The following is a 23,819-nucleotide window of genomic DNA, read 5'->3' on the forward strand; positions in this document are numbered from 1 at the left end:
ACCACCTGCACACTGGGAGCTTGGACCATGCCCCCTCAGACTGGGCTCCAGGGCAGAGCCAGCTCCTGCCGTTCTCCTCGAAACCATGCTCAACCCTGGCCTCTTATCCCACCCCCAGGAGCCTCGGACTAGGACCCCCCCACAATCCATCCCTTCCCCAGCCCCTCCCTTTCCCACCCCACCCCCAGCATGTAGTTTTGGTATTTTCATACAGATGCAGTCAGAAGTAGCTAGACGTGAAATAAGCCTAACATAAAAATAGAGCTTTTTCCGTCCTTCTGTCCGGAAAGCAAACATCCCTCAATAAACATGCAAGGCAGCTGCCTAGTGGGACCCAGGGCTGGCGAGGGAGCCGCAGAGGGCAGCCCCCAGCCTGCAGGAACACCAGCCACTCCCAGCCATGGCAGGAGGGAGGATGAGGGGGCAACTTGGGTATACAGAGTCCAGAAGGACTCAGGCCTCAGCTCCAAGGTCCAGAGATGGGGTCCCAGCTCCCCTTTCCAAACTCTACTCTCTGGCCCACGTGCTCTTGGGCCAGGAGCATCACTGCATTTAGTCAAGTTTGAAGAGGAGTTTTTGAAAAATAGTCTCCGGAGGATAAAGTCTTGGGTCATGGATGCCCCAGCTTCACAGTCAGTGCCTTCATTCTCCGGCTCCCGTGCCCCAACCCCACCAGGGCCCAGCAGCCGCCTGCGGCTGGCCATCTCCAGGCCTGGGGTCCCCCGTTGGGTTAGGCAGTCCCCCTGGAAGAAGTGGTGGGTAAGGAGCTCCCGGGCCCAGCCGGCTCTGGGTGTGAGAATTTTTCAGTGCCCCTGGGGCTGCAGACGCCTGCAGCATGCCCAGCCCCAGGAGGCCCTAATGGACCAGCAGGCCAAGAGCGAGCATGGGCAGGACACCCAGCCACAGGGAGGCAGCTAGGGTGCGGGCGCGGCCCAGCAGCTGCTCGGCGGTGGCGCCATCCTCGCGCAGCAGCTCCCAGTGCTGAGCCTCACGGAAGTAGGAGCCCTCCTGGGCCTCGCAGTGGTAGTGGCCGTACTGGTCAGTCGTGAGGTTCTCAATGAACAGGATGCAGTTGGGGCTCTGGTGGCCGGGCTCACAGCTCTGCTCCACGCTCTTCCCGTGGCGCCACGAGTAGGTGGCGTGGCGGGACTCCATGGGGCAGCTCAGGTAGTAGCGAGAGTTCGGGGCCAGGGAAACCTTCTGCAGTGGGGCCTCGTCTGGGGAGGGATGGGGAGGAGTGTGAGGAGGGGCTGAGGGTTCTCAGGGCAGGCTGTATCCTCCCCCACTGACTGGCCTCCAAGGCCAAGGCTTCTAAATGAACACGGGGAAACTGGCGCCCAGTCTCCTCCTTACACTCCCTTGCCTCCCTCACCCCACCCCTCTCACAACAACCCCACACCAAGGGGTCTGCCTCCAGGACCACACCATGTCCTCCCAGGCAGGGCAATCGGGCCTGGCTGTACCACCCTGACTGGACTGGGGCCCTGGCAGGGCCAGCTCCCTTACCTGGCTTTGGGTTGGGGCACTCTTTGTGTGGCTCGTTGGGATTAATGGACTGCAGCACGGGCCTGGAGTTGGAAGGAGGAGAGAGGCTAAGCAGACAGGAAGCCGCAGGTCTGGCCCCTTCCCCATCCTCATCCCCCACCCAGTAGCAGCAGTGGTGCCCATGAGAGGAGGGTCTGGCCAGAATGGTCCAGCACCAACACCTCCTGCAGCCTGTCAACACCACCCGCACTCCCGTGTCCACCTTCTCCCGGGGACAAGGGATCCCAGGCAACATACTCTTGGGAGCTGTAGATGGAGACACAGCGGCCCTGGTCCCAGCCGCAGTAAGGGTCTCGGGCCATGAGGCAGCCGTGGCAGCCCCCACCATAGACCTCACATAGGTCCAGGGGCACCTGGCTCACCTCCCACTGGGAGCTCACAAACAGCTTCCGCTGAAAAGAGAGCAGGACTCAGTCAGGCCAGATCTCCCACCCCACACTGAATGCTAAGCCCCAGGACACAGTTCCAACTGTTTGGCAGGCCCTGGGGCCCAGGGCTCTGAAAAGGACATGCAAATCACATGCAAAGGAGCTCTGTCCTCAGCTGGCCACCACTGGGTAGCCCCATGGGGTGCAGTGGGGGTGGGGAAGCTCACCCGCTCAGCATCCAGTGACAGGGCTTGGATGGCAGCTGCACGGCGGAAGGGCTGGATCTCCACGATGTTGAAGGCATTGTGTTCCCGCTCCCCTGACTCTACCACCTTGTGGATGGTGCCCTTGTCTGTGGGTGGGAGGCAGCAGGTCAGCGGGCGGGAGTCCCACCACGGAGCCAGGCAGCCTCTCTCTAGGCCGGGCCGACCAGGGGAAAGACATGGGTGGGGGAGGCTGGGAAGTCATGGCTCAGGCGAGGGTCACAGGACTGGGGTGGGTGAGGCACAAAGGGCATGACTGGGGAGCGACGTGGGAGCCCGAAGCTTCCAAGGCTGGGCCAGGCAGGCCATCTCAGGAGGCCCAGGGCTCCCCAAGGCCGCAGGGGAAGCCGAAGTGTGAAGAACAGAACCAGCAGCCCCAGGTGCCCTACCCCTGCCCTACGCCTATCCGCATTAGCGCTACCTCCTTTAATCCTCCACACCCCTGGAGAGATCATCTTCCCCAATTTGAAGACAAGGAAGTGTAGCTCAGAAAGGCTAAGCAACCTGCTCAAGGTCACACAGCTGGTGACTGGAACCCATAAGCATCAAAACGCCATCCCTCAGCTTCTTCTCTGACTCCCCTGCCTCCTGGACTCTTTGGGGATATGTTTTCTTTAAATAAACCTTTTATTTTGGAACAATTTCAGATTTACAGAAAAGTTGCAAAGATATTACAGAGTTCCCGCATACCCTTCACCCAGTTTCCCCTCACGTCACCATCTTATGTAACTGTGGTACATTTGTCACAACTAAGCAAATGACATGGTGCATTACTATTAACTCAGCTACAGATTTTATTGGGATTTCACGGGTTTTTCCACTAATGTCCTTTTGTCTGTTCCAGGATCCAATCCAGGACTCCACACTGCATTTAGTCTTAGGGGATTTTTTAATTGTTATAAAATCTTAGATCGGAAAAGGACCTTAGAGTCCACATAGGGATTGCCAAGGTCACATATCAGGCTGCTGCCTCCGAGGCCAGTGCTCTCTCCATTCACACCTGTCGGGGACTAATGGGCATCCTGACCCCTGTGTCCTCCTAATCCCACCTCACCTGTTGTCCCAGTTTCTAGAATAGCCTACGTTCTCCTCCCTCCCTCCCATTTTCCCAGGGCATCACTTGCCCCAAAAAAGCAGTCAGACGAGCAGATGATTGCCTGCCTAAGACGTTTCCCCTAGCGTTGGTGAGCCCCTCTGCAGGCTCTGGGATGGGGCCCGATGCTCCTTTGACCTGACAAGCTCCCAGCCCAGGCACTGCCTTGACACACACACCGCCCTTCACCTCCTTCCACAACAGCCGGGTGACGGCCTCCTACAGCTTCTCTTGGCTGTGAGAGCCTCCTATTCTCTGCAAAGGGCTCAGAAAGTTCTATTTCTTATGTGGCCCCAATTCTTCCTGCTGCAGGCTCCAAAATGGTGTCTCTCCCATGGCCCTCAGGGAGAATTGAGACAACTGCCTTCAGCACTCAAGTGCGCTGGCCTCCCAAAGTGCGCTGGCCTCCCACGTCTGCAGGAAGGGAGCCCACGGTTCCCTCGGGCCAAGCCCAGCCTTCCTTGTGCTGGCTCCTGCTCCCAGTCCCGCATCATGTGACCCCTCCTCTCCTGTACCCCGACGGCCCTCTGGCTGACCACAACAGCTGGGCCAGCTGCTGCTGGAGGAGAGCAAAGACAGGGGCCAGTGGGTGCAGCGAGGATGAACAGAGGAGTGAAGAGGTGGGGATCTCAGGACCCAAAAACCAGGCCCTGCTTGGTGGGAAATTACTCTCCCAGAGGCTTCTAGGAGCCAAACAAATGAGGCCACCATGGCGTCTAGAAAACGCCAAGGTAAAGCAACAGCGGGAAGTCACATGGGGAGGGGAGTGGCTGGTGTAAGAAACTGAGGAGATGGCCTGGGGCCTGGACTGTGTGGCCCAAGAGGTTCTAGGCACCTGGGGGAGACACTGCTCTTTCTGATGGCAGCACCACCCAGTCTCAAGGAAGGCCTGTGGCCCTGCCAACTCTGATCTCCACGCCTGCTGCCAGGAGCCCCCTTTGCCCACAGCCTGGGACCAGGAAGCTACCATAAACCCAGCTCGGGGATGGCTCCATGGCCAGTGGCTTCCCAGAACGCAGGGGCATCTCTCATGGCAACCCACTCAGCTTCTGGGGTCAGCAAGACCCTGCTCCCCCAGGAAAGCCCCCTCCAGGGAAAATGAGGTGCCCCTGCAGTCCTCTGCAAAGGCTCTGTCATCTGGAAGTCCTTCCTCATATCTCACTAAATTCTTTCCATCCCACATCAAATGTTTCCTCTCACCTGCATAATCCCAAAGACAGGGAGAGAGTCTGACATCCTCATTCTGCCTGGCAGAGACCCACAGCATACCCAGTGACCAGGTCCTTTCTCCTGACTTTCCACATCTCTTCCTACCATCTTCATGAGTCAGACATTTGGACCAAAGCGGCACCAGCTTTGCTCAGACTCACCACATTTCTGCTCCGAATCCTGGCATCTGCTCTTCTCCCATCCTAGGATGCCTTCCCCTTTTCCCTCAGCCCCCACCTACTCCAGGAAGCCTTCCCTGCCTGACTCTTCCACAGCCACACCTACTAACCCCTGACAGCACTTAGTCACTCAAATCTTCCTTCCAGGTATAAGATCCAATCTGATGTTTATTACATTCTTCTTTATACCTTTCATAGCCATTTTTACAAAGCAGACCTGGGGGGCTGCAGGTGGCCTCTCACCTGTGGTTAGGTAAAGCACGTGGAAGGTCTCCCCGCCGCTGGCCTGCATGCGGTGGACGACCACTTTCTGGTAGTAGTACTTAGAGTGGAACAATGGCATCTTCAGAGGCCCCATGGGCTCCACCCTCTGTGCCACCTCAGGGTGACTGTCGGCCACCTGGAAGGTCTCTGTGGGTATCGGCTGCCGGTCTGGGAGGCACTGGGCAAGGAGAACAGGTCCAGGTCAGTGAGGTGGCTGGGAGGTGGGGCTGGGGCCTGGGCCATGGCGGGTGTCACAGCTCACCTTGCCAGGCCGAGGGTTGGGAAGGCCCGCGTGGTAGCCCTTGAGTGAAGAAGTGCGGAAGACCTTGTCAATGTCACCAAGGGAATACACGCAGATGGCCGAGTAGTTCCTGTGGGGACACAGAGACCACCTCAGCCGGGGGCCCACGACCCACCCACCCCCATTCACCCAGGCCAGCCCAGTACCAGACAGGGCACAACCACAGCCTTCCCACCAAGCTCCCTGACCTACGAGTTCCATGAGGGCCGGGACTATCCTGGGGGCCAAGCCCGGTACCTGAGTTCTCAAAGACTACTGAAGAAGGGAGGGAGGGAGGGAAGTTCAACTGAATTTCTTTCTGCTGCCATCTAAAACTACAACCTGTGCTCTGTCACAGAATCACTGAGTTCAGAGGCCAAGCCCAGAGCAGGAGGAATCCCAACATATGCTTCCCTGGGGGTGATCCTCCAACCTCTCTGGGCACAGCTGCAGGACGCTGAGGCCCAAGCAGGCCAGACCCGCGTCCCCTTCCCAGCCGGGCTGGGTCCACCCACACGGGAGCCACAGGGCCTTGGCTTCCCTACCCAGTCCCCCACCTCTCCCCACACACACTCAACACTTTTGCCTGCCTTGTTTTCAATCAATAAGAGTGATTAAGAGGTGTGAATTCTCAGGCGCCAGCAGGGCCCGAGCAGTGTGATAGCACCCAGCACCCGGAGGGGCCTGAGCAGCCTTTTCCCAGGGCCCAGCACCTGCTCTGAGCACAGAGCTGGGGGACACACAGGCACAGAGGCAGCACGAGCACGCACACGGCACATGCATGCACACCCGTGTGTACAGACTCACAAACACACCAGCACACACTTCTCCCTGAATACTGACTGTCCTCTGCCCCAGGCCCAGCAACAGCCCTGTCCCTTGAGCCTGGGGTCCCTGTTCACGCCTCATCAGTCATCCCCTCAGCAGGGCCCAAGCCCTCCGACCCCTACTGGACACTTAACCAACGCCAGCCCCAGGACGAGGCACTCACCAGGGGTTGGAGAAAACGCCATAGACCCTAGTGTCTCTCCACTGGCCATTGGGGTGGGGGAGCAGGAAGACATCCTGTAGCCTGTTGAAGTTCTTGTTGGTGGCAGTGTCGCTGCACACCAGCATGGCTTTCAGGAAGGTGTTCCACTTGGAGACCGACAGGGAACTCTCACCACCCTGGTCCCCCTGGAAGGGGAGAGGGGAGAGGAGGCCCCTCAGCACTCGCCCGGGCTACCCCACACCCGAGGTGCCTGATGCCAGGCATGCCAGCACCCGGACTTCAGAGGAGGAAGGGAGGCTCTGAAAGGGGCCAGGACTTGCCAGGGGACGAGGCAGAGGTGCCCCACGACTCAGGCCAGGTTTTTGGGTCAGGCTCCAGCCGGCAGGCCTGGCTGACCCATGGCACAGGGCCAGCAGTGGGGACCTGCAGGGGGAGGGTGCCAGGTCCCCACAGAGCAGACCAGCTCAGACACACATTTGCCCACTCTCACACATGCACACTCCCACACATGACACAGACTCACAATCCCAGCACCTTCACACAGATGAAACACACACATATAAGCACATTTTCAGACTCACGTGCACTCATACACACTCTCCTATGAATACACACATTTGCACACTATCACACAAGCACATGAGCCCAACTATCTTTACCCACTCACAGATGCATAGACACTCATGTGCACACACATCTACTCCCACAATCCCACACATAGACTCACTCACACATTTCACACACTCCTTCACACAAACATGCATGCACATTTGCACATAGGCACTCACACACTCACTCACTCCTATTCAGGCACAGACACACACTCTTGCTCACTCAGCCACTCACTCACCCTGCATAGCTGGGCCACGCGGGACACGTTGAGAGGGGCCTCGGGATTCTTGTCAGGGTTGTCTTCTCGAAAGAAGTAGTAGATCTTGTCATCGTAGGCTTGGTCTTGGTGCACGATGGTGGCCTTGATGAACTGTGGGTCTGCCAGGGACACAGGCAAATGGGTGTGAGGCTGGGGAGCCCGCTCAGAGGATGCACCCCGACCCTGCACACCCCCATCTATGGGGCAAATCAGACCCAGAATAAAACTCAGAACATGAGGTCCAACACCCCAAGGGGCCTGAAACTCTGCACCCCCACCCACACCTGTTTTGCTCTCTCATACAAAGACGTCATCGGCCCAGGAGCAATGACTTCATGCCTGGGGACTGGGGGAGATCTCTGGGGACCCCTGTGTCACTTCTGTCTAATTGGCAGAGCCCCAGGGGCTGGCCCCGTGGCTTAGCGGTTAAGTGCGCGCGCTCCGCTGCTGGCGGCCCGGGTTCGGATCCCGGGGGCGCACCAACGCACCGCTTCTCCGGCCATGCTGAGGCCGCGTCCCACATACAGCAACTAGAAGGATGTGCAGCTGTGACATACAACTATCTACTGGGGCTTTGGGGGAAAAATAAATAAATAAAATTAAAAAAAAAAAAAAAAATAATTGGCAGAGCCCTAACGAGGAGGGCAGGAGTGTTGCCCCCAGATGAGCTCAGCAGAGAGATACACTATGGCACCCGGGGACCCCACACTGGGCCTGGGGCTTCCTCTGTTTTGTTCCCAGAGTGTGTTGGGCCCATCCTGCCTCCACTCCTTTCTCTGCTGTTCCCCTGCTCCCTGCCAGGCCAACCTCTTCGGCTACTCAGGCCTGTACGAAGCTCCCACTTTCCTGATGGCCTGTGGCCCCAGCAGCCTTCCAGGAGCCCTCCCACGGAACATGAGGATCTTGTTTGCCGCCCTGGGCATTCACACCCTCTCATCCACCCCAGGCCAGCCAAGCCTGACTCACTCTGCATGACAGTATCACTGGTGTACAGCTCGATCTCGCCCTGGATGCGTCGGAACCGAGGGATCTTCCCGTTGTATTCCTGCTTCCTGATTGTGGAGTACACCTCGTCCCCTGGGCACAGTGGGAGGGGCACGGGTAAGGGCAGACGGCTCCCAGAAGTCCCTCCCCCGGGCCTGGGCCACCAGACACCGAGCTGACCACCCTCCCCGAGCCCAGGGCAGCAGCCCTCAGGGGGCCCTCCTGCTCCAGCCGCAGCCCTACCATCAAACAGAACCAGGGAGTTCTCATCCGGGCTGAAGGGGGCATAGCCTCTCTTCTCACCAAGCGACTCCACGGTGCCATTCACCTGGGGAAGACCAAGGGGCTCAGGTAGCTACGTGATCCCATGGCCACTGCCTCCCGTGGGCACCAGCTTCTCAGCCAGGGTCCCCATTCTCCCAGGGATACTATACAAGGTGAGGCCAGCTTCAGAATCCCCCCCACCTCCTTCCCACCATGGGGGCCAGACGAGGGTGAGCTGAGCAGGCACATGGAGAGGGGCCTTCTCACCAGGCTCCAGCAGCTGGGGCGCCTGGCGTTGGTGCCACAGACCAGCAGCCCCTCGCCCTGCCTCTCTAGGAGTGTGATATAGTTCTCGCAGTCCTGCTGGGGGAACGGAAAGGAGACAGGTTGGTTGGAGGCCGTGGCAGGCCTAGCACTGGAACCTCAGCCTTAGGGAAGAAGGCATCAGAAGTCTGAGCATAGGAGGCAGCCTCCAAGGAGAGCCCAGAGGGGGTGCAGCTGACTGCAGCCCCCCAAGAATGGAGGAAGGACACAGAGGCCTCAGAGAACTGTGCCTCCTCCTCAGAACCCTAGGGCAAGGTTGCCTCTCTCCTCCCAGACCGGAGCTCCCAAGGCAGGGCAAAGACTCCTTCCTTAGACTCTCAGGGACTCCTGTCCCTTTCCCAAGGGGCTCAGCCTCCCCTCTGCACTCCCCCACCCCACTCACCCGCTTGTCCAAGCAGGACCCCTTTGTGGAGCCAATGTTCACCTGGAAGGAAGGGGAGAAGCGTTAGTCCACTGTGCCAGTGCCAGCTGCCTCCGTAAGTGCTTTCCATGCATCCCCACGACAAGCTCACTTTACAGATGAGAACCCAGGGCTCTGAGAGGGTGAGTGATTTACCCAAGATCACACAGGCTGCTCGGCCTGAAGCCCGGAGCCAAAGCCGGGAGCTCAGGGCCAGCCCGAGATCTCAGAAGACAGAGGCCATGGAGCGTTAGATCCAGGCTTTTCTCCACATCACCTCAACACCCACCAGAATCTGGACTACTTTTAGGGAGCCTCCCCAGGGACCATTTATGGGATATAATGGAGGGTGGACCAGCTTAGGAAGAGAGCCCAGCTCCCTCAGATTCCCTGAAGCCCCTCATCAAGGCCAGAGGGGAGATAAAAAAGAGATGGGGGAAGGGGGAGGGAGGGGCTCAGCTGTGTCCCCAGGGCGGGCAGAGGGGTCCAGGCTCACCGTGCGCATGGAGGCGTTCTTGCCCTCGAGGAAGTTGAGGAGATAGACCTTGCCGCGTCCACCCACCCACACGGAGGAGCTGCCCGGCTCATGGAAAAGCACCGTGTGAGGCTCGGCTGAACCAAAGTCCACCCGGTCCTGCCCTGCGCGGCCTGAAGAGGAGGCAATTGGCAGAAATGTTGAGGCTGGGCCCTGGGCAGGAAAATCCTGGTCCCCCCACCCCCAGGCACACCAGTACCGGCCTGGCAGCTAGTGCTTGGGTCTGGGCTGGGATGACACCAGGACTCAGAACCAGGAGAAGCGAGGGGCCCCCTGGCGGGGTCCAGCAACCAGCTGTCCTCACCCCAAAGCCATGGTCCCTACTCTACAATATGTGTGACCTCAGGGTGGGGGGAGGATTTAGGGATCCCTGGGGAGAACAGACCCCCACACATACTGTGCTATTCCTAAGGGGCTGGGCTCAGGCAGGAGGGACCAGGGCCCCCTGGCTCTGCTCTGTGAGATTCTCTGCTGCCCAGGACAGAGCAAGAGGCACCTCCACCCACTGCAGGTAGCAGGGCCTCTAAGCACCCCACTTAGAGCCCAGGTTCCCACAAATCACTTTGCTCAGAACCCCATCCCATCCTTCAGGAAGCCCTCTCCAACCCCTCCCGGCCCACCGTGGCCCCTTGGTGAGCAGGTCAGCTTAGATCAGAGCTGGAAAGGAATCTTAATGTCCACTCCCTCCCATTTTACACGGGAAAACAGAGGTCTAGAGAGGGGCAGCCCAAGGTCACACAGTCAGTAGCAGGCCCTGAACCAGAACCCATGCTCCTGCCCCCCAGCTGGACTCTGGCCTGGCCGGCTTTGGCCTGGTTTCACAGACACGCCAGCTTGCCATGGGGGTAAAGATCAGCCCTGGCTCCCCAGCAACTCTGGGACAGGCAGCCCTTCACAGGGCACAGCCTGGGCCTTTAAGCAGAAGGGCTGACCAGGACAATTTTGCCCAAACAAGAAACTGTTTGCAGCCACCGCCTCCGGGGAGAAGATGTCTCATCTCCGGTGACATTGCTGAGGTTGTCCTGGTTGCAGGACTAAATTATAGAGACAGGATGGCCTGTGGCTGTGCCCCCAGCAATCAGCTACAGCTAGCATCTTCCCACCTCTGACCAGCCTGGGGCCTCACCCAGGAAATCGGCCTGACCACTGTTTATTCAACTGCAGCAAACTCAGGGGCAGCCAGCTTAGCAATGACACTCAAGCAGGACACACTCCAGTCCAGACAGAATAGAACTGCCATTTTCTCGAGTCTCCCCTAAATCCCTCTTGCTGCCATTTGAGCCATTCCTACTGATTCTGCATTCAATGGGGGCAAGAAGCACTACACCCCCGTGCAACCCACACCTGCATTCCCTTTCCTTAAGGTACACCCCTGCATGGCCAATCATCCCTGGAAGTGGGATATTCTCACTCTTCACCTCAGCTGCGGCCTGGCTCACTGCATAGAGGCGGGAACTGAGGGCCCCTGGAGAACACGCTAGCCCAAGGTCACACCAGGAGGCAGGACAGACTGGCTCGTCCAGACTGTCAGTTCTCAGGAGCGTTCAGGGAGATGCCAGCACCGTGGGCCACTGAGAAGTACTGAGCTCACTGCCCTGGGGTTCACCTGGCTCTCCTTGGGCACTCCGCAAACAGCCTGAGCAGCTCAGGGTGTCAGGCCTCCCTACCCCAAGGCTCAATCCCCCAGGCCCCAGCTGTGCAGGGCAGGGGTTGAGATCCCAGCTGCTGCGTGCTGCGTGGTAGGAATGGTGTGGGTAGGGCTGGCAGGTCTCAGGCCCCCAGGCCTTTCCAGCTGGAAAATTGCTGGGGTCAGCAGGCCGCAGACAGGCAGCCTTCCTGACTCAGCTCGCACGGCTCCCCTTTCACCCGCAGCCTGAGTAGCAGCCATCCCGACGGCCCAGCCAGGGATCCAGACAGTCTGCAGCCCCCGCTCCCCTCCCACTTCCCCAGCCAGCCAGGCGGCCAGGAAAAGCTTTGTGTCTGCATCTGGAGATGCTGGGCTAGGGCCTAAGATCTGAAGACCCCCAACCCCCAGGCCAAAGGGAGCCACACCCCTCAGGCCTTGCTGGCCACCTCCACTGGTCACCCCAGCCCTAGGCCTCAGAGAAGAGGCCTGCACAGCCAACATACGGGCTCTAGTCACGGGGAAAGAGGTACTGGAGTGGGCCCTGAAGGAGCCCCTGTGTGGGGCTGTCAAAGGGAGGAGACGCAGTCCTGCCCCGAGGAGTCTAGTCTGCTGGGGGAGACAGAGCCCTGCCCTGGAGAATCAAGCCTGATGGCAAAGGCATGGCCTAGCCCTGGAGAACAAGGTCTGAGGGGGAGACCTGGCCCTACCCTGGAACAAGCCTCCACAACTCTTGAGCAAAACTGTCTTGGTGAAGAACTCGGCTGCTCACAAAGTATTTCCACGGGCACAAAGGGCGGGCAAGGGCTGCCCGCTGCTGGGTGCAGTGTGGGGGCTGCAGTGCCAGGGCCAGAACAGTCCTGCGTGGATCTGCAAGCCTGAGCCCAGGTCCCCTCATATCCTGGCTGCAGCTGCCGGGATGCAGGGAGGCAGAGACTGCTCACCCCATTTTGCAGAATAACAAATAGGAGCCCAGAAGCATTGCCTCCCATGACCCCCAAGCTCCCACCCCTGCCGGCTCTGCGCCTGGTGATGTGTATGGGGGGATGGCACCAGCTCGGGCCCAGGATGAGGCCTTGGCCCATTCTCCACCCCAGCTCCAGCCCGGCTCCCGCACTGCCCGAGGCCCTCAAAGGGCCTGATTGTGCCCGGGAAGTGTCTGAGCGGCAGCAGCTCCATGAATACATGAAAGGAAGCTTTGTTCAGGTCGCAGGAGCGGGGGCTGGGGGCTCAGGGGCAGGAGGGCTGCCTGGAAGTGAAGGCAGCACCAAGCCTTCGTGGCCAGGATCCGTGGCCCCATGGCACTGACACGGAGCGAGCTGGGCCAGGGAGGGGGTGGCCTTCAAGGCTCTGCCCATGCAGGGGCTGAGCAAGGCCAGGGCTAGCCCTAAAAAGGCCCAGCCATGGGAGCAAGTGCCGCATCCCTAAATGCATCTGTTTGCTTCCTTAGGAATCCAAAGGGATGGGGGCGGCAGATCAAAGCTAGATGGGTCAGGAACAGGCAGGAAGAGAATTCCAGGCAAGAGCAAAGGTGGGGGAGCTGACTGTATGGTAGGTACAGAGACCTAACGAGAGAAGAATCAGGAAGGTGGGCTGAGGCCCTGAGTTGGCGAGGGGGGCCAAGGATACACTGACTCACTGCCTGTCAGTCTCCGGTGCTGCCCGCTCCTCTCTTCTAGCAGGGCCAGGATCAAGCTTGGCCAGGCTGAGAAAGCCTCCCCTCCTCCAGCATCCCCCCACCTCCCCACTCCCCCTGCCTCACCAGCCCCCTCTGCTTCCCCTCCTGGACGTCTAAAAGGAGCACCGTCTGGCACCGTGTCTCCCCCCTCACTCCCCGGCCTGACGCATTAGTGGCTGACTAAGTGGTAGCTAAAAGCTCCCAGAATAACCAGGGGTTCAGGCAGGGGAGGGGGCTAGGGGCACACGGGGTGGGCGTGGCCCAAGGCAAGCTAGGCACAGGACCCCCCAGCCCCATGTGATTCTGAGCCAGTTCTTGCTCCTTCAGACAGAGAAAGAGCACACTCAGCTGCCCCCTACCCAGCCGGACTCCATGGCCCCCCCTGAGTCCCCCACCAACTCAAATGGCAAGACCAGCAAGGCCCAGGCCCAGCCCCAGCCAGAAACCAAGATCAAGAAGATGGCTGGGTGTGGGAGGCAGGCCCCCAGGCTGGCCATGGGACTCTGATCCTGCTGGAACGAATAGGATCAGATTCCTCTCGTGGCCCCCACCCTCCCACCACTGTCCCAGCGGCCGACTGGCGGGGGCAAGTCTGGACTTCTCTAGGGTGGGTTTTCCTAAAGCAGGCCTGCCTGGTGGAGCACCAATCCTCCTCTCATTCACTCTGGGTGCTGTTACCTTCTGGTCCCCACCGTCCCTGTATCCTCATTGCTTGTGAAAGAGGAGGGCAGCTCAAGGGGAGGGTAGAGTGGGGGCTGGAATAGGGGGGTTATTGTTGTCCTCAAGGGAGCAGCAAGAGACAGGCCCCACAGTCTGGTCTCGGCAGGGACAGCCTTCTGACCTGACCCACTGACCCAATGGGCCTTGAATGCCAACCTCAAGGAGCCCTTTGAAAGTGGGCATTGAGGGAGGACTGTGGGCACCCCGCAGGGAATGCAGCCAGGGCAGCCAGGGAGGCCCGGGGCACAGGGCAGGGGTCAGGCCAACCTCCACATCTGGCAGGAGCCTCCTCCCACAGCTGCACCCCACCCTACATGGCCCAGCCCACTTCACACCCTTGCCTACCATATCCTGGCAGAGAGAGGGGGGAAGACCCATGTGGGACCCCAGAATTAGCCTGCAGCCACTCCACCCTTTGGAACCCTCACTCCACAGGTCAAGGTGGAAAGGAGAAGATCTAACAGTAACTGAGCTGAGGGGGCACGGAGGCCAGAGAGGTTGTGCCACTGGCCCAAGGCACACAGCAAGGGAGGTAGGGGCAAGGCCAGGCCAAAGCTCAGGGTTTCTGGTACCCATCACCCAGCTCTAGCCCTCCAGGACCACGTCCCTCTTGACTCGCTGTAGTATATCACCTTCTCCCTACTTCTCTGTATCATATCCTGCTCTCTACCTTTCCCTCCCTTGCCCACTAGGTGATAAATCACTAACCTGATAAGTGAAGGGAATCACCCACCCACCTACCTTCCAGGTAGGGCTCTGATCTCCCAGGAGTTTTTAGCAATTAAAGCCTTAAATCCAAAGGAGTGACGAATGGTGGAACTCCGCTGTGTCAGAGCAGAGTGGTGGAGGGAAACCTTTCCACTGCGGTTGGGGCAAGGAACAAATGTTTCATCAAGTTTGTCTCTCCCCATGTAGCCAGGGATGAGGGCGTGAGAAGCTGCTCCTCAGACCCAGAAACCCAGTTTCCAGAGTGGCTCTGGCCCGGGCCAAGGAGGGGTTGTGGTTGCTGTTGGGGTGCTGGCGACACTTGGCAGGGCAAGGTTTCAGACAGCCACTGGCAGGGGCAGGGCCAGTGTGCTGGGGCAGCTGGCAGGCCCTCTAGGCTGTACTTATCTCACGGGGTGAGTCCTGCTCTCTTTATCAGCCAGGGAACGGCCACCTGTGTGCTGGGCTGAGGGGAGTATGCTCCCGCCCGCAAGGTCAGCCGTGGGTAGGATGGGAGCATATCTCCCATGTGGGCTCAGCCCTGGCTCCAATAAGCCTCGTGCTGCCCTTGGCAGCCAGGCAGCTGGTTGGCTGTGACTGTGACCAGGGCCTTCCTGCGTTCAGTTTCGTCCCCTATGGATTGGAGGGGCTGACACTCACTAAGGTCTAGGTTTTATGACCCACCATGATTCTTGGAGCAAATCACAAAACAATCAGGGTTAATTTCATGGGTCATTTTGGGAAAGTGTGGGATTGTGAGTGCTGGAGAAGTCAAAGACGGCTTTCTGGAGGTGGAGGCAGCAGAAGTAGCCACATCTTCATCTGCTTCCACCAACCAGCCCACCAAATCCCCCAACCAGCCTGTAAAGAAGGCAGGATGAGAGTCTGCATCCCCATTTTATGGACAAGAAAACCAAGGCCCTTCCAAGCCAGCAAGGCCTGTGTGCTTTCTGCGCTGCACCACTGTGCTCGAAGGACCAGAAGGCTTGGTGGGTGGGGAGACCAGCTGCGGCAAAGACTCAGGGGGAAGGGGCAGCGTGGAGAACAAGCTGTGGGGAGGCCAAGCCTCAGGGAAGGAAGGCTGGCACTGAGGCCCAGCTGGAGCGAGGAAGAGGCTCCAAGCCTAGGGAAGGCAGCAAGCCCAGGATGAACGCCACGTCCTGTCCACCTTCTGCCCGTTCTTTGTTCCAGCAGATGCCAAAAGCCCCAAAGTGAGGCCAAGGTCAGCTAGCGGCTCCTTCAAAGGAGAGGATGGGCAGAGTGCAGGGCCTGCCCTTGGGCCCAGAGCCAGCGGAGAGGTGGAAAAGAGGACAGAGGATGGTAAGCCACCCCAAGTAGAGGGAGGCAGGCAGGATGGGAAGACTGTTGAGAAACAGACTGTTCCCCAGCTCAGCCTTCACCTGGGCCAGTGGGGAGGGTAGGAGGGGCCCAGTGCAAGGACAGCCAGCCAGTATAGCCAGGTAGGGAGAGCTGGCAGGGGCTGGGCTGCCAGGGCTGCTTTTTATCAGAAATCAGAGATGCTGAAGGAGGAGGAGGATGATGATGACAATGATGATACCCCTACTGCCTAACCACTCTCCATAGCATTTTCTATGTGCCAGGGACTATTTCAAGTGATTTTTAGATATATTAACTCATTTAATCATCACTGAACTCTTACGAGGTGGGTTCCCTTGTTAACCCCATTTTCCAGATGAAGACAGTGAGACACAGAGAAGTTGAGAAACTTGTCCAGGATCACACAGCTATTAAGTGGTGGAGTGGAGGTTGAAACTAGGCAGGCTGACTCTGGAATCTATGCTTTAACACTGTGCTCCATAAATGAGCCCTTGGAAGCTTCCAAGCCAGCCCCTCCCATACAAATGAGGAGAGTGAGGCCAAGAGAGGGTAGAGCCTGGTCAGAGGCCACCTGGCCCATAAAGGCCTGACCTCCATCCAGGATGCCCTAAAGAGAGCATGTGTAAGCAAGCGCGGGTGTGCAGGCCCAGGGTGGGGGCAGGGATCTGCAGGTACAGCAGGGCACTGAGTGCTGACCAGCATAACTAATCGGGAAGATAAGTCTCTTGAGATCTCTGCCCAGAATGGAAAACACCGTGTGGTCTGGGGCAGACCACGGCAAAGGACAGAGTATGCCCACGAACCCTTCTTTGCTACCCGCCCAGCCAGGTTCCTACCCAGCCAGTATGGGCCAGAAACACTCGCCTCCACACCTGGCTCCTCAGCTCAAGAACCCACCATGGCTCCCAACTGCCTGTCCCAGCAGGGCTCAACTCTACCTGGCAGGCCAGGCCCCCCAATCTCTGCTCATCTCTGCCACAGCTCCTTCCCACCCACACAGCTTTGCTTGCGTTCTCCCTTCCCCCCAGATTGCCCTTTCCCCTTCTCTCTGTGCACGCGGTCTTACCTGTCCTTGAAGATCTAGCCTCAGTCCCCTTGGCCCCAGGAAGTGCTCCAGACTGCTCCAGCCCTCACAGCTCCGTTCTCCCTCCTACCTTGTGCTACACACCATCTGGCACACACCATCTTCTCTCCGACTACACTGTCTGGGGGGATTTCACCTGGACTGTGGGGTCCTGAAGGTGAAGGCCAGGCCTCCTCTCACTCCACAGTCCCCAGACCAAGCCGAGGCCAGGGCTGGGCAAGTGGGGGCAGTTCAGATAGTAGAGAGGGGCAGGACCGGGGTGGGAGACATCCTAGACCAGGTTCCTGGGCTGCTGACAGGGTGCCAAGCTTATCATGGTGACCTTCCTTCCTCACTCAGCTGACCCAGAGCCCCAGGCTCAGAAGACAAACAATATGAGCAGCTCTCTGTGCCACACTCTGCCCCTACCGCACACCCCTGCCCCTCGCTCTAGCCTGGCTCCTCCCCCTCCCCCATGAAGTCTTCCCTGATTGCACCACCCTACACTGACCTTTCCTGCTCTCACCTCCTGTCACAGTCCTTGGCTATACCTAGAGGTTCCTGACGTCCCTAGGTGCCCTCCCTAGTCACAGGCAGGAGGCACCTCTCCGGGCACCTGCATGCTCCCTAAGGGCAAACCTAGGGTTTCTCCTCCTCTCTCCCCCAGAAGAGCTGAACACAGACCTAGGCACAGGGGTGGGGGCTGGCTGCCTTCCACGATGAGGGCTGCCTCCGGGGTGCTGGCACAGAGCCTGAGCCCCTGATTGGAAGTAGAGGGTGCAGGAGGCACAGCAGGATCAGCCTAATCTCAGGCTGCCGTGACGGTTAAACCCAGATTAGCCCAAACAGTGACACAGATCAACCTGCCCTTGAGACCCAAGGCCCAGCTGCCCTGAGGAAAAGACCAGAAGAGGTGTGTTGAGCTGGCCCAAACCTAAGGTCCTGAAGGGAGGACAGTCACAGCCAGTGGGGCTCCTGGGAGCAGACGGCGCTGGGGCAAGAAGACCCTGGACTCAGCTGAGCTGGCCAAAGAGGAAAGGGAGCCCCAAGCCTGGGAGACAGAGCGTGAAGACAGACAAGTGCAGGGGGCCAAGAGCTGAGGCCAGGAGCAGGCTCAGGGCAGAAGACACAGCCCTGGTCCCAGCTCTGCCAGTCTCACTGGGTGACCTCGGGCCAGTCCCTGTCGTCTCTGGCCTCAGTTTCCCCATCTGTGGAACGTGTGGGTGGCCCAGCTCATCTCTGACATTTGCTTTCTGACGTCCTAACCTCTGTCCATCAGGCTGTGTGGGGTGGAGTCATCCCAGAAGGTCCCTGGGAGGAAGTGAGATAGAAATGGCAGAAAGGAGGAGGAGGGTGAATGGGGTGCAGGGAGGGACGAGCAGGGCAACGGCCCTGAGGCAGAAAAATGTGGGGAGCTGGGGAGTGGGGAGGGGAAAAGTGTGGGAGATAAGGTGGGAGCAGGTCCCGGCCACCATAAGGACTGGGAAGGCAGCAGCTCTGTCATCATGTGTTCTAGGAGGATCACTCAGCACAGTGACATGCAGGGATGGAGGGGCCTCGAGGAGGCTGGAGCACCATCCCAGAGACACAGCAGGGCCTGCACCCTGGCCAGGGGCAGGAAAGGTCTTGGAGGCTGACTGGAGGGGGAGTGTAGTACCATGGGGCAAGGAGGGGATGGCTCTCCTGGTCCCTCCTGGCCTGGGCTGGCTAGGGAAGGAGGAAGCCCATGTTCTCTGAGGAAGGGGCCAACAAGGGGCCACAGTCCTCCATGCTCCAGCAGGACCCCTTCCTCCCCCACCCTGGGAGAGAGGAGACTTCTAGGGTAGCCAGTCCTGGCCAAAAAAGGAAACCAAGAGAAAGGGAAGCTTTCTGACCCAGAGCCACCAACTAGAGCAGGGGAAGTATAGTCAGTCTCTTGTGACACAGCCAGACAGCCTTGCAGTGGCTAAAATGACATAGGGCTGGGGGTGGAGGACAGGACATCAGCTGGGGCCCCATCTGTCAACTAGAGGGCCACCCACTCCCACCACTGCCCCCTGCAGGCCATGGGACCACTTCCACGGGACCACAGGACCACGGGATCAGCTTCCCACCTGCACATTAGGGGCCCTGGCCTGGCCCTCCTCAAAGGGTGCCCAGCTCTCCCTGCTGCTCTCAGCCCGGGAAGGGATCCACCCCCGCTAAGGAGGCGAAGGTTCCTGGAAGGGAAGCTGGTCAGAGGAAGGGCTTCTGCCCCTCCCCTGCCAGCCGGGCCTCGCTGGTGCTGGGGGAGCTCCTGCCTCCATGGAGAGTCTCTGCTAAGGGACAGGCCTCCTCACCTGGAGAACCCTGTGGTCAGGTGGAAAGCCCTGGTCTCCCTGGACCCGGCCCCAGCTTCCCATCAGGGAGCTGTGACATGGGAGGCCCTCCCTGCCTGCCCTGGTCCTTCTTCCCGACTGCTGGACTGGCTGTGGAAGGTCAGGTGGCCCAGCTCAGATGTTCCTTCCTGCAAGAAACCTTCCTGGAGCCCTCAGAGCCAGGCTGACTCAATGTCTCCCTCTTGGGGGCCCCCACTTGGCTCCTCTCCTCTCCCTGGTCCTAGTCGCAGGTTTTCGGGTCTGAAATCCTGACATGTCAGGTGCTTCCTCCTGTCTCTCCCCTCCCCCAGCTCATCCTGGCTTACCACTTCCTCCAGGAAGCCCTCCCTGATGCAGCAGACTGGGTTAGGTGCCTCTTCAACTCCCACAGCTGGCCTCTGTTACAGGCCCTGCCACATTTCATTGTAACTGCAGGCTGACCTGCCTGTTTGTCTCCCCACCTACAACAAGAAGTCTACAGACTTGTCTAGTTTCTCATCCCTGGATCCCCAAGCCCAGCGCTGGGACCAGCACAAGGTTGGTGGCAGCAAATGCCAAATGTCAAAAATGCTGAATTACTATGTCCACCCTTGAGACCACAAACCAATGAGCAGCTTCCTCCAGCTGACCTTCAGGCTTTGGCTCAGGAGAGAAAAAGACAGGAAGGAATACGAAACTCAAGGATTTTCCCTGACTTCCCAGGTTTCCATTTCTCCACACTGCTAACGTTTGAACAGGTCACCAAAGCCTCTGCCCATCCCAGACAGGCAGGAATCCCAGGGGGTTAGTGCTCTGATAAGTACAAGCTCCTCCCTCCACCTGCTTTGGACATTTGAGGAAACTGAGGCTCAGAAAAAGACAAGCACTTGCCCAGAGTCACACAGAAAATCAGGCCTGAGCTGAGACCAGAACCAGGCTCATGACCTCCCATCTCTCCCTACGCCACGGTCACAGCCTGGGCCAGCATCTACCCCACCCCAGGCTGCTCTCAGAATCTTCACTCTCCAGGACTGAGAGGCCACAGAGCTTGGCAGAAAGCTCCTGGTGACATCACTGGGCATCTCTCCCATCTCTCCCAGCTTAGGAAACACCCCCTCTCCTCCTGAGAATTGCCCACCTTCCCTGTTCTGCAGGGGAAGTTCACCTTGAAGGTGATGAGCACAGCTAAGTCCCCAAGGGGGCAAGGATTTCCACTGGAAATGCTGATGCTTGGGGAGCCCCAGCTATGACCTCATCCCCTGGAGGAGGTGACAACAACCCCCTGCCCTGGGGAGCAGCCCCATAATGGCTCCCCCAGCAGCAGCTAAGTCAACAATAACATCCAGTTGTTTAATTGGACAAGGAAGAGGGCAGAACTGGCTGGGCGGGTGGAGACTGGAGGCTGGGCTGTTTCTCACTGTGGACAGGCTGGCTCACCTCTGACACTGGGGGTCAGGACCTTCCTGGGCTTCTCCATCTCCCCCAAACAAGGATGCAACGGGAGAGGGATGTACAGCTTACATAGGCATGCCAACCTCCTGCCCTCACCTGCAACCCAGTCCCCTCCAGCCCCTGCTTGCAGGGAGGTCAGGCCCACGCATTCATATCCTTGACTGGCCCACGTGTCAGTGACAGCCCCTGGAGGACAAGCTCCAGAGCCCTTCCTGCTCTCCCGAGCTCTGAGGGTCAGAGACAGGTGCAGAGCTCAAGTCACCCAGCAAGTCAGTGCTGGCACATCCCTCTCTCTGTCCAGAGCTGCTCTGGGCCAGGACTCATCAGGCTGGAGAGGCATCAACCTCCTGACAAGTGCAGGCTGGGACCCTCCCAGAACTCCCCGATCTAATCTTTCTCTAGGGCTCAGGGGTCTAAGCAGCAGAAACTAAGTGACAAAGAAGAACCTTCCAAACCTATTCCAGTCCCCACACCTGTCCTGCCTTAAAACTAAAACCCCAATCTATGCCTCAAACAGAAGTGGCACCAGGACCACCATTATCCTTGATCTAGTTGTTCCTGGAGGCTACCACCCCCCCAAACCCCCCACTCACTGGTAGACAAGGACCTAGGCCTACACTACAGCAAGGCTGGAGGGTCCTCCTCTCACCCTACTCCTGGGTTTGCCCTGCCCAAGCCCATTCCTGTCCGACTGCCATGTGTCACCCCATAGGAAATAGAAGGCAGCTGTCAGCCAGGCATACCATCACCAGCTGGTGGTCCTGGGGGACAAGCGGATGGCAGGGTCTGTCTGGCCAGTGGGGCACCTGGCACCAGTGAAGAAGACCACAGATTGCCCTTGGACAAGATAGGTAAGGGGCTGGCGGACCCCAGCGGGCCATTACCAAGCAGAGGGCACGGCCATTGTGGCTACAGTAGAAAGCAGCGTGCAGGGGAACAGTAGAAAGCAGTGTGCAGGGGAACGAGAGGTGGAGCTGGGTTGGGAGCTTTGAAAGTGGGTAAGAGGACTGACAGCAGCTTTAAATAGCCTCAGGCTGGGGACTAAGTGCTGGAGATGGAGAGGGACACATTAAGTGCTAAGAGGTGGGGGTGGGGGTGCATCATGTGGGGGGAGGGGTCGTGGGAAGACAGCGGGATAGGGGCAAGTGGAGCCAAATGCAAGGGGTTTGGTGCAGGGGGAGATTCCAGAACACTCAGACGTGGCCATTTGTCCTCTTCAGAATGCCCAAATGCTGTGCTGTCCAGGAGAGCCGAGGGGACGGAGGCAAAGCAAAGATGCTGGGAAGGCAGAGGAAGCCTGGGCCGGAGCTGGTATGACTGAGGGGTGTGCAGGACTCCACCATGACTAGAGAGCCAGAGGTCCAGCTGCCCTGTTCCACTCTCACCAGGAATATCCCCGTCTGGGTAGCAGAGCTGGCCCCCAGAGTCCCTCCATCATGGCCAAAAAACTGCCTAAATCGTTCTCTCCTCCCTAACCCAGAACAAGCGCTGCTCCTTTGCCAGATCAGAGCTCCCTGTCTGCACTGCAAGCTCACACCCTGCGCAGTGACCTTGGGCCAGTCACATTCCCTCCGCTGCAGTCGCAGCTCCGGCCACTGGTTTTGTGCGTGGGATTTTTTTTCCTCTCTCTGCTAAGAATACCTGCCCCAGATAAGGCTCAGGCTCAGGCAATCCCTGCAAACCGCCTCAAACATCAAAGGGCTGGAGGGGGGGGTAGACCCAACCAGTCCCCCCAACCCCCACCGCGAGGCCACCACCACCACAGGGGGGCTGCAGGGCCACCAAATTTGGGGACAGAGCCCAGTCGGCCTGCGGGCAGGGAGGCATTTGTGTGCAATGCAGGGGAGGGGAGCTCAGTCTCTCGCGTCCGAAAGCCTCAAACCCCCACTTAGCCGGCTTTCTGTCCCATTGTACAAGGCTCTAAACTGAGGCGCCCCTGGGGGAGACTCTGGTCCCCCAGGTTCACATATCCACCCTGGTCTGAAAGCTGCACTCTTGCCCCAGCTCCGCCGCCTGGGGGTCCCAACGGCCGCGCCCCACCCAACGGGCACTGCCCCCCACGCTGGCGCCGATTCCTGGTGACAACTGCCACGTGCGGACAAGGGGGGAGCGGCTGGTCCTGGCATTGCAGAGGCAGCGCCCGGGTGCCCCAAGCCTCTGCACCGCACCGTGTCCCGGCTCGCCATAGGGTGCCCACCCCTTTACCCGGCCCGCGCTCGGGGCCGGGGCGAGGGCGGGGGCAGGCAGCGGGGTCTTTGTTTCCGCAGCCGGAGCGCAGCGGCGGCGGCAAGGGGTCCGCGCCCCCCTTGCCGGCCCAGCCTGCGCCGGGCGCGACAGCGGAGCCCGCAGCTTAGGAAGAGGGCACCTGGGTGGGGGTCCCGGCGGGAGAAAGGGTCCTGCACACAGGCCCTGGCGCTGGAGAACCGAGAGCGGCTCTGAGCTGAGAGAGGGGCCCGCTCCCTCCCCCTGCGCCCCGGCGCTGCGGCTCCCGGCTGCGGGCGGACTTGGAGCGACTTAGCCGGGGCTCCGGCCCCCGCCGCTCGCTCGCCGCAGCGCTACAGCCCGCTCCGGCGTGCCAGCTCACACATACACACTCACCTAGACCTGTACGCTCCCTGCGGGGACAGCCCGGGACCCGCAGAGCCGCGCTCACGCACTCCCTCCGGTGCCGCACACTCCGCACCCGCCCCGCGCGGCGTCCGATCCCGCGCGCCGCCAGCCGCGCGGCGCCACCTACCTTTCCAGACAGCGGAGACGCGGGGTCCGCTCCTCGGGTGGCCTTGGGTGGTGGCGGCCGTCCAGACCAGCAGCAGCAGCAGCCGCAGCGGGAACCCAAACCGATCCAGCGGGCCGGGGACGCGGGTGCCCGGGGCGCCGAGGGCGGCGCATCCGGACGGAGGCGGTGTCATCCCGCGGCCCAGGAGCGACAGCGGCGAGCAGCCTAGACTGAGCCAGCGCCCGACCGCAGGCTGATCCCAGAGCGAGGAGGCGGAGTCAAATGCCTGACCCCACCCCGCCCCTCCCCCGCCCCGGCAGCCTTCCTCGCGTCCCGGCTGCGCAAGGGGCGTGCAGTGCCCACCGCCCAGGGAACCTTCGCCATCCCCTCCCCGGCAATTCCACGGGGAGAACCTGGGCAGGCGGGGACAAGACAGACTTCTTGTCTTCTGTGATCAGCGGCAGGCCCTGTCCCCTCTCAGGGCCTCAAATCCACTTCTCCAAGCCCATGAAAGGATTGGCCTAGAACTCAGGGAAGACCTCTTCGAGGGCACGGACAAGTCTACTACCAGCAACCTCGAATGGCCAGCTAAGTGGGTTGGACCCGAGGGCTGTGGTTCTCAGAAGATGGGCTGGTCT

The 23,819-nt window shown here is 59.6% G+C and overlaps 1 protein-coding gene across 2 annotated transcripts; it reads right to left on the bottom strand.

The window, feature by feature from the left end:
- Window positions 1-242: 242 nt before the first annotated feature.
- Window positions 243-23,423, bottom strand: SEMA7A (semaphorin 7A (JohnMiltonHagen blood group)). 2 transcript variants are annotated; one of them, XM_004421804.3, is made up of 14 exons: window positions 23,203-23,423; window positions 9,532-9,683; window positions 9,018-9,059; window positions 8,579-8,671; window positions 8,291-8,375; window positions 8,030-8,140; window positions 7,043-7,182; window positions 6,193-6,377; window positions 5,184-5,292; window positions 4,901-5,099; window positions 2,141-2,265; window positions 1,783-1,937; window positions 1,507-1,568; window positions 243-1,217 (listed from the first exon to the last, which is right to left on the bottom strand). In XM_004421804.3, the coding sequence occupies exons 1-14, from the start codon at window positions 23,372-23,374 to the stop codon at window positions 856-858; spliced, it is 1,992 nt and encodes a 663-aa protein (XP_004421861.1). In that variant the 5' UTR covers window positions 23,375-23,423; the 3' UTR covers window positions 243-855. The 2 variants fall into 2 exon arrangements, with proteins under 2 accessions (XP_004421861.1, XP_087284819.1); XM_087428693.1 differs by having other exon boundaries at window positions 8,579-8,674.
- Between the last annotated feature and the right edge of the window lie 396 nt (window positions 23,424-23,819).

The sequence above is a fragment of the Ceratotherium simum genome, chromosome 3, assembly GCF_057802395.1.
Source record: "Ceratotherium simum simum isolate JZ-2026a chromosome 3, ASM5780239v1, whole genome shotgun sequence".
Taxonomy (NCBI): Eukaryota; Metazoa; Chordata; class Mammalia; order Perissodactyla; family Rhinocerotidae; genus Ceratotherium; species Ceratotherium simum.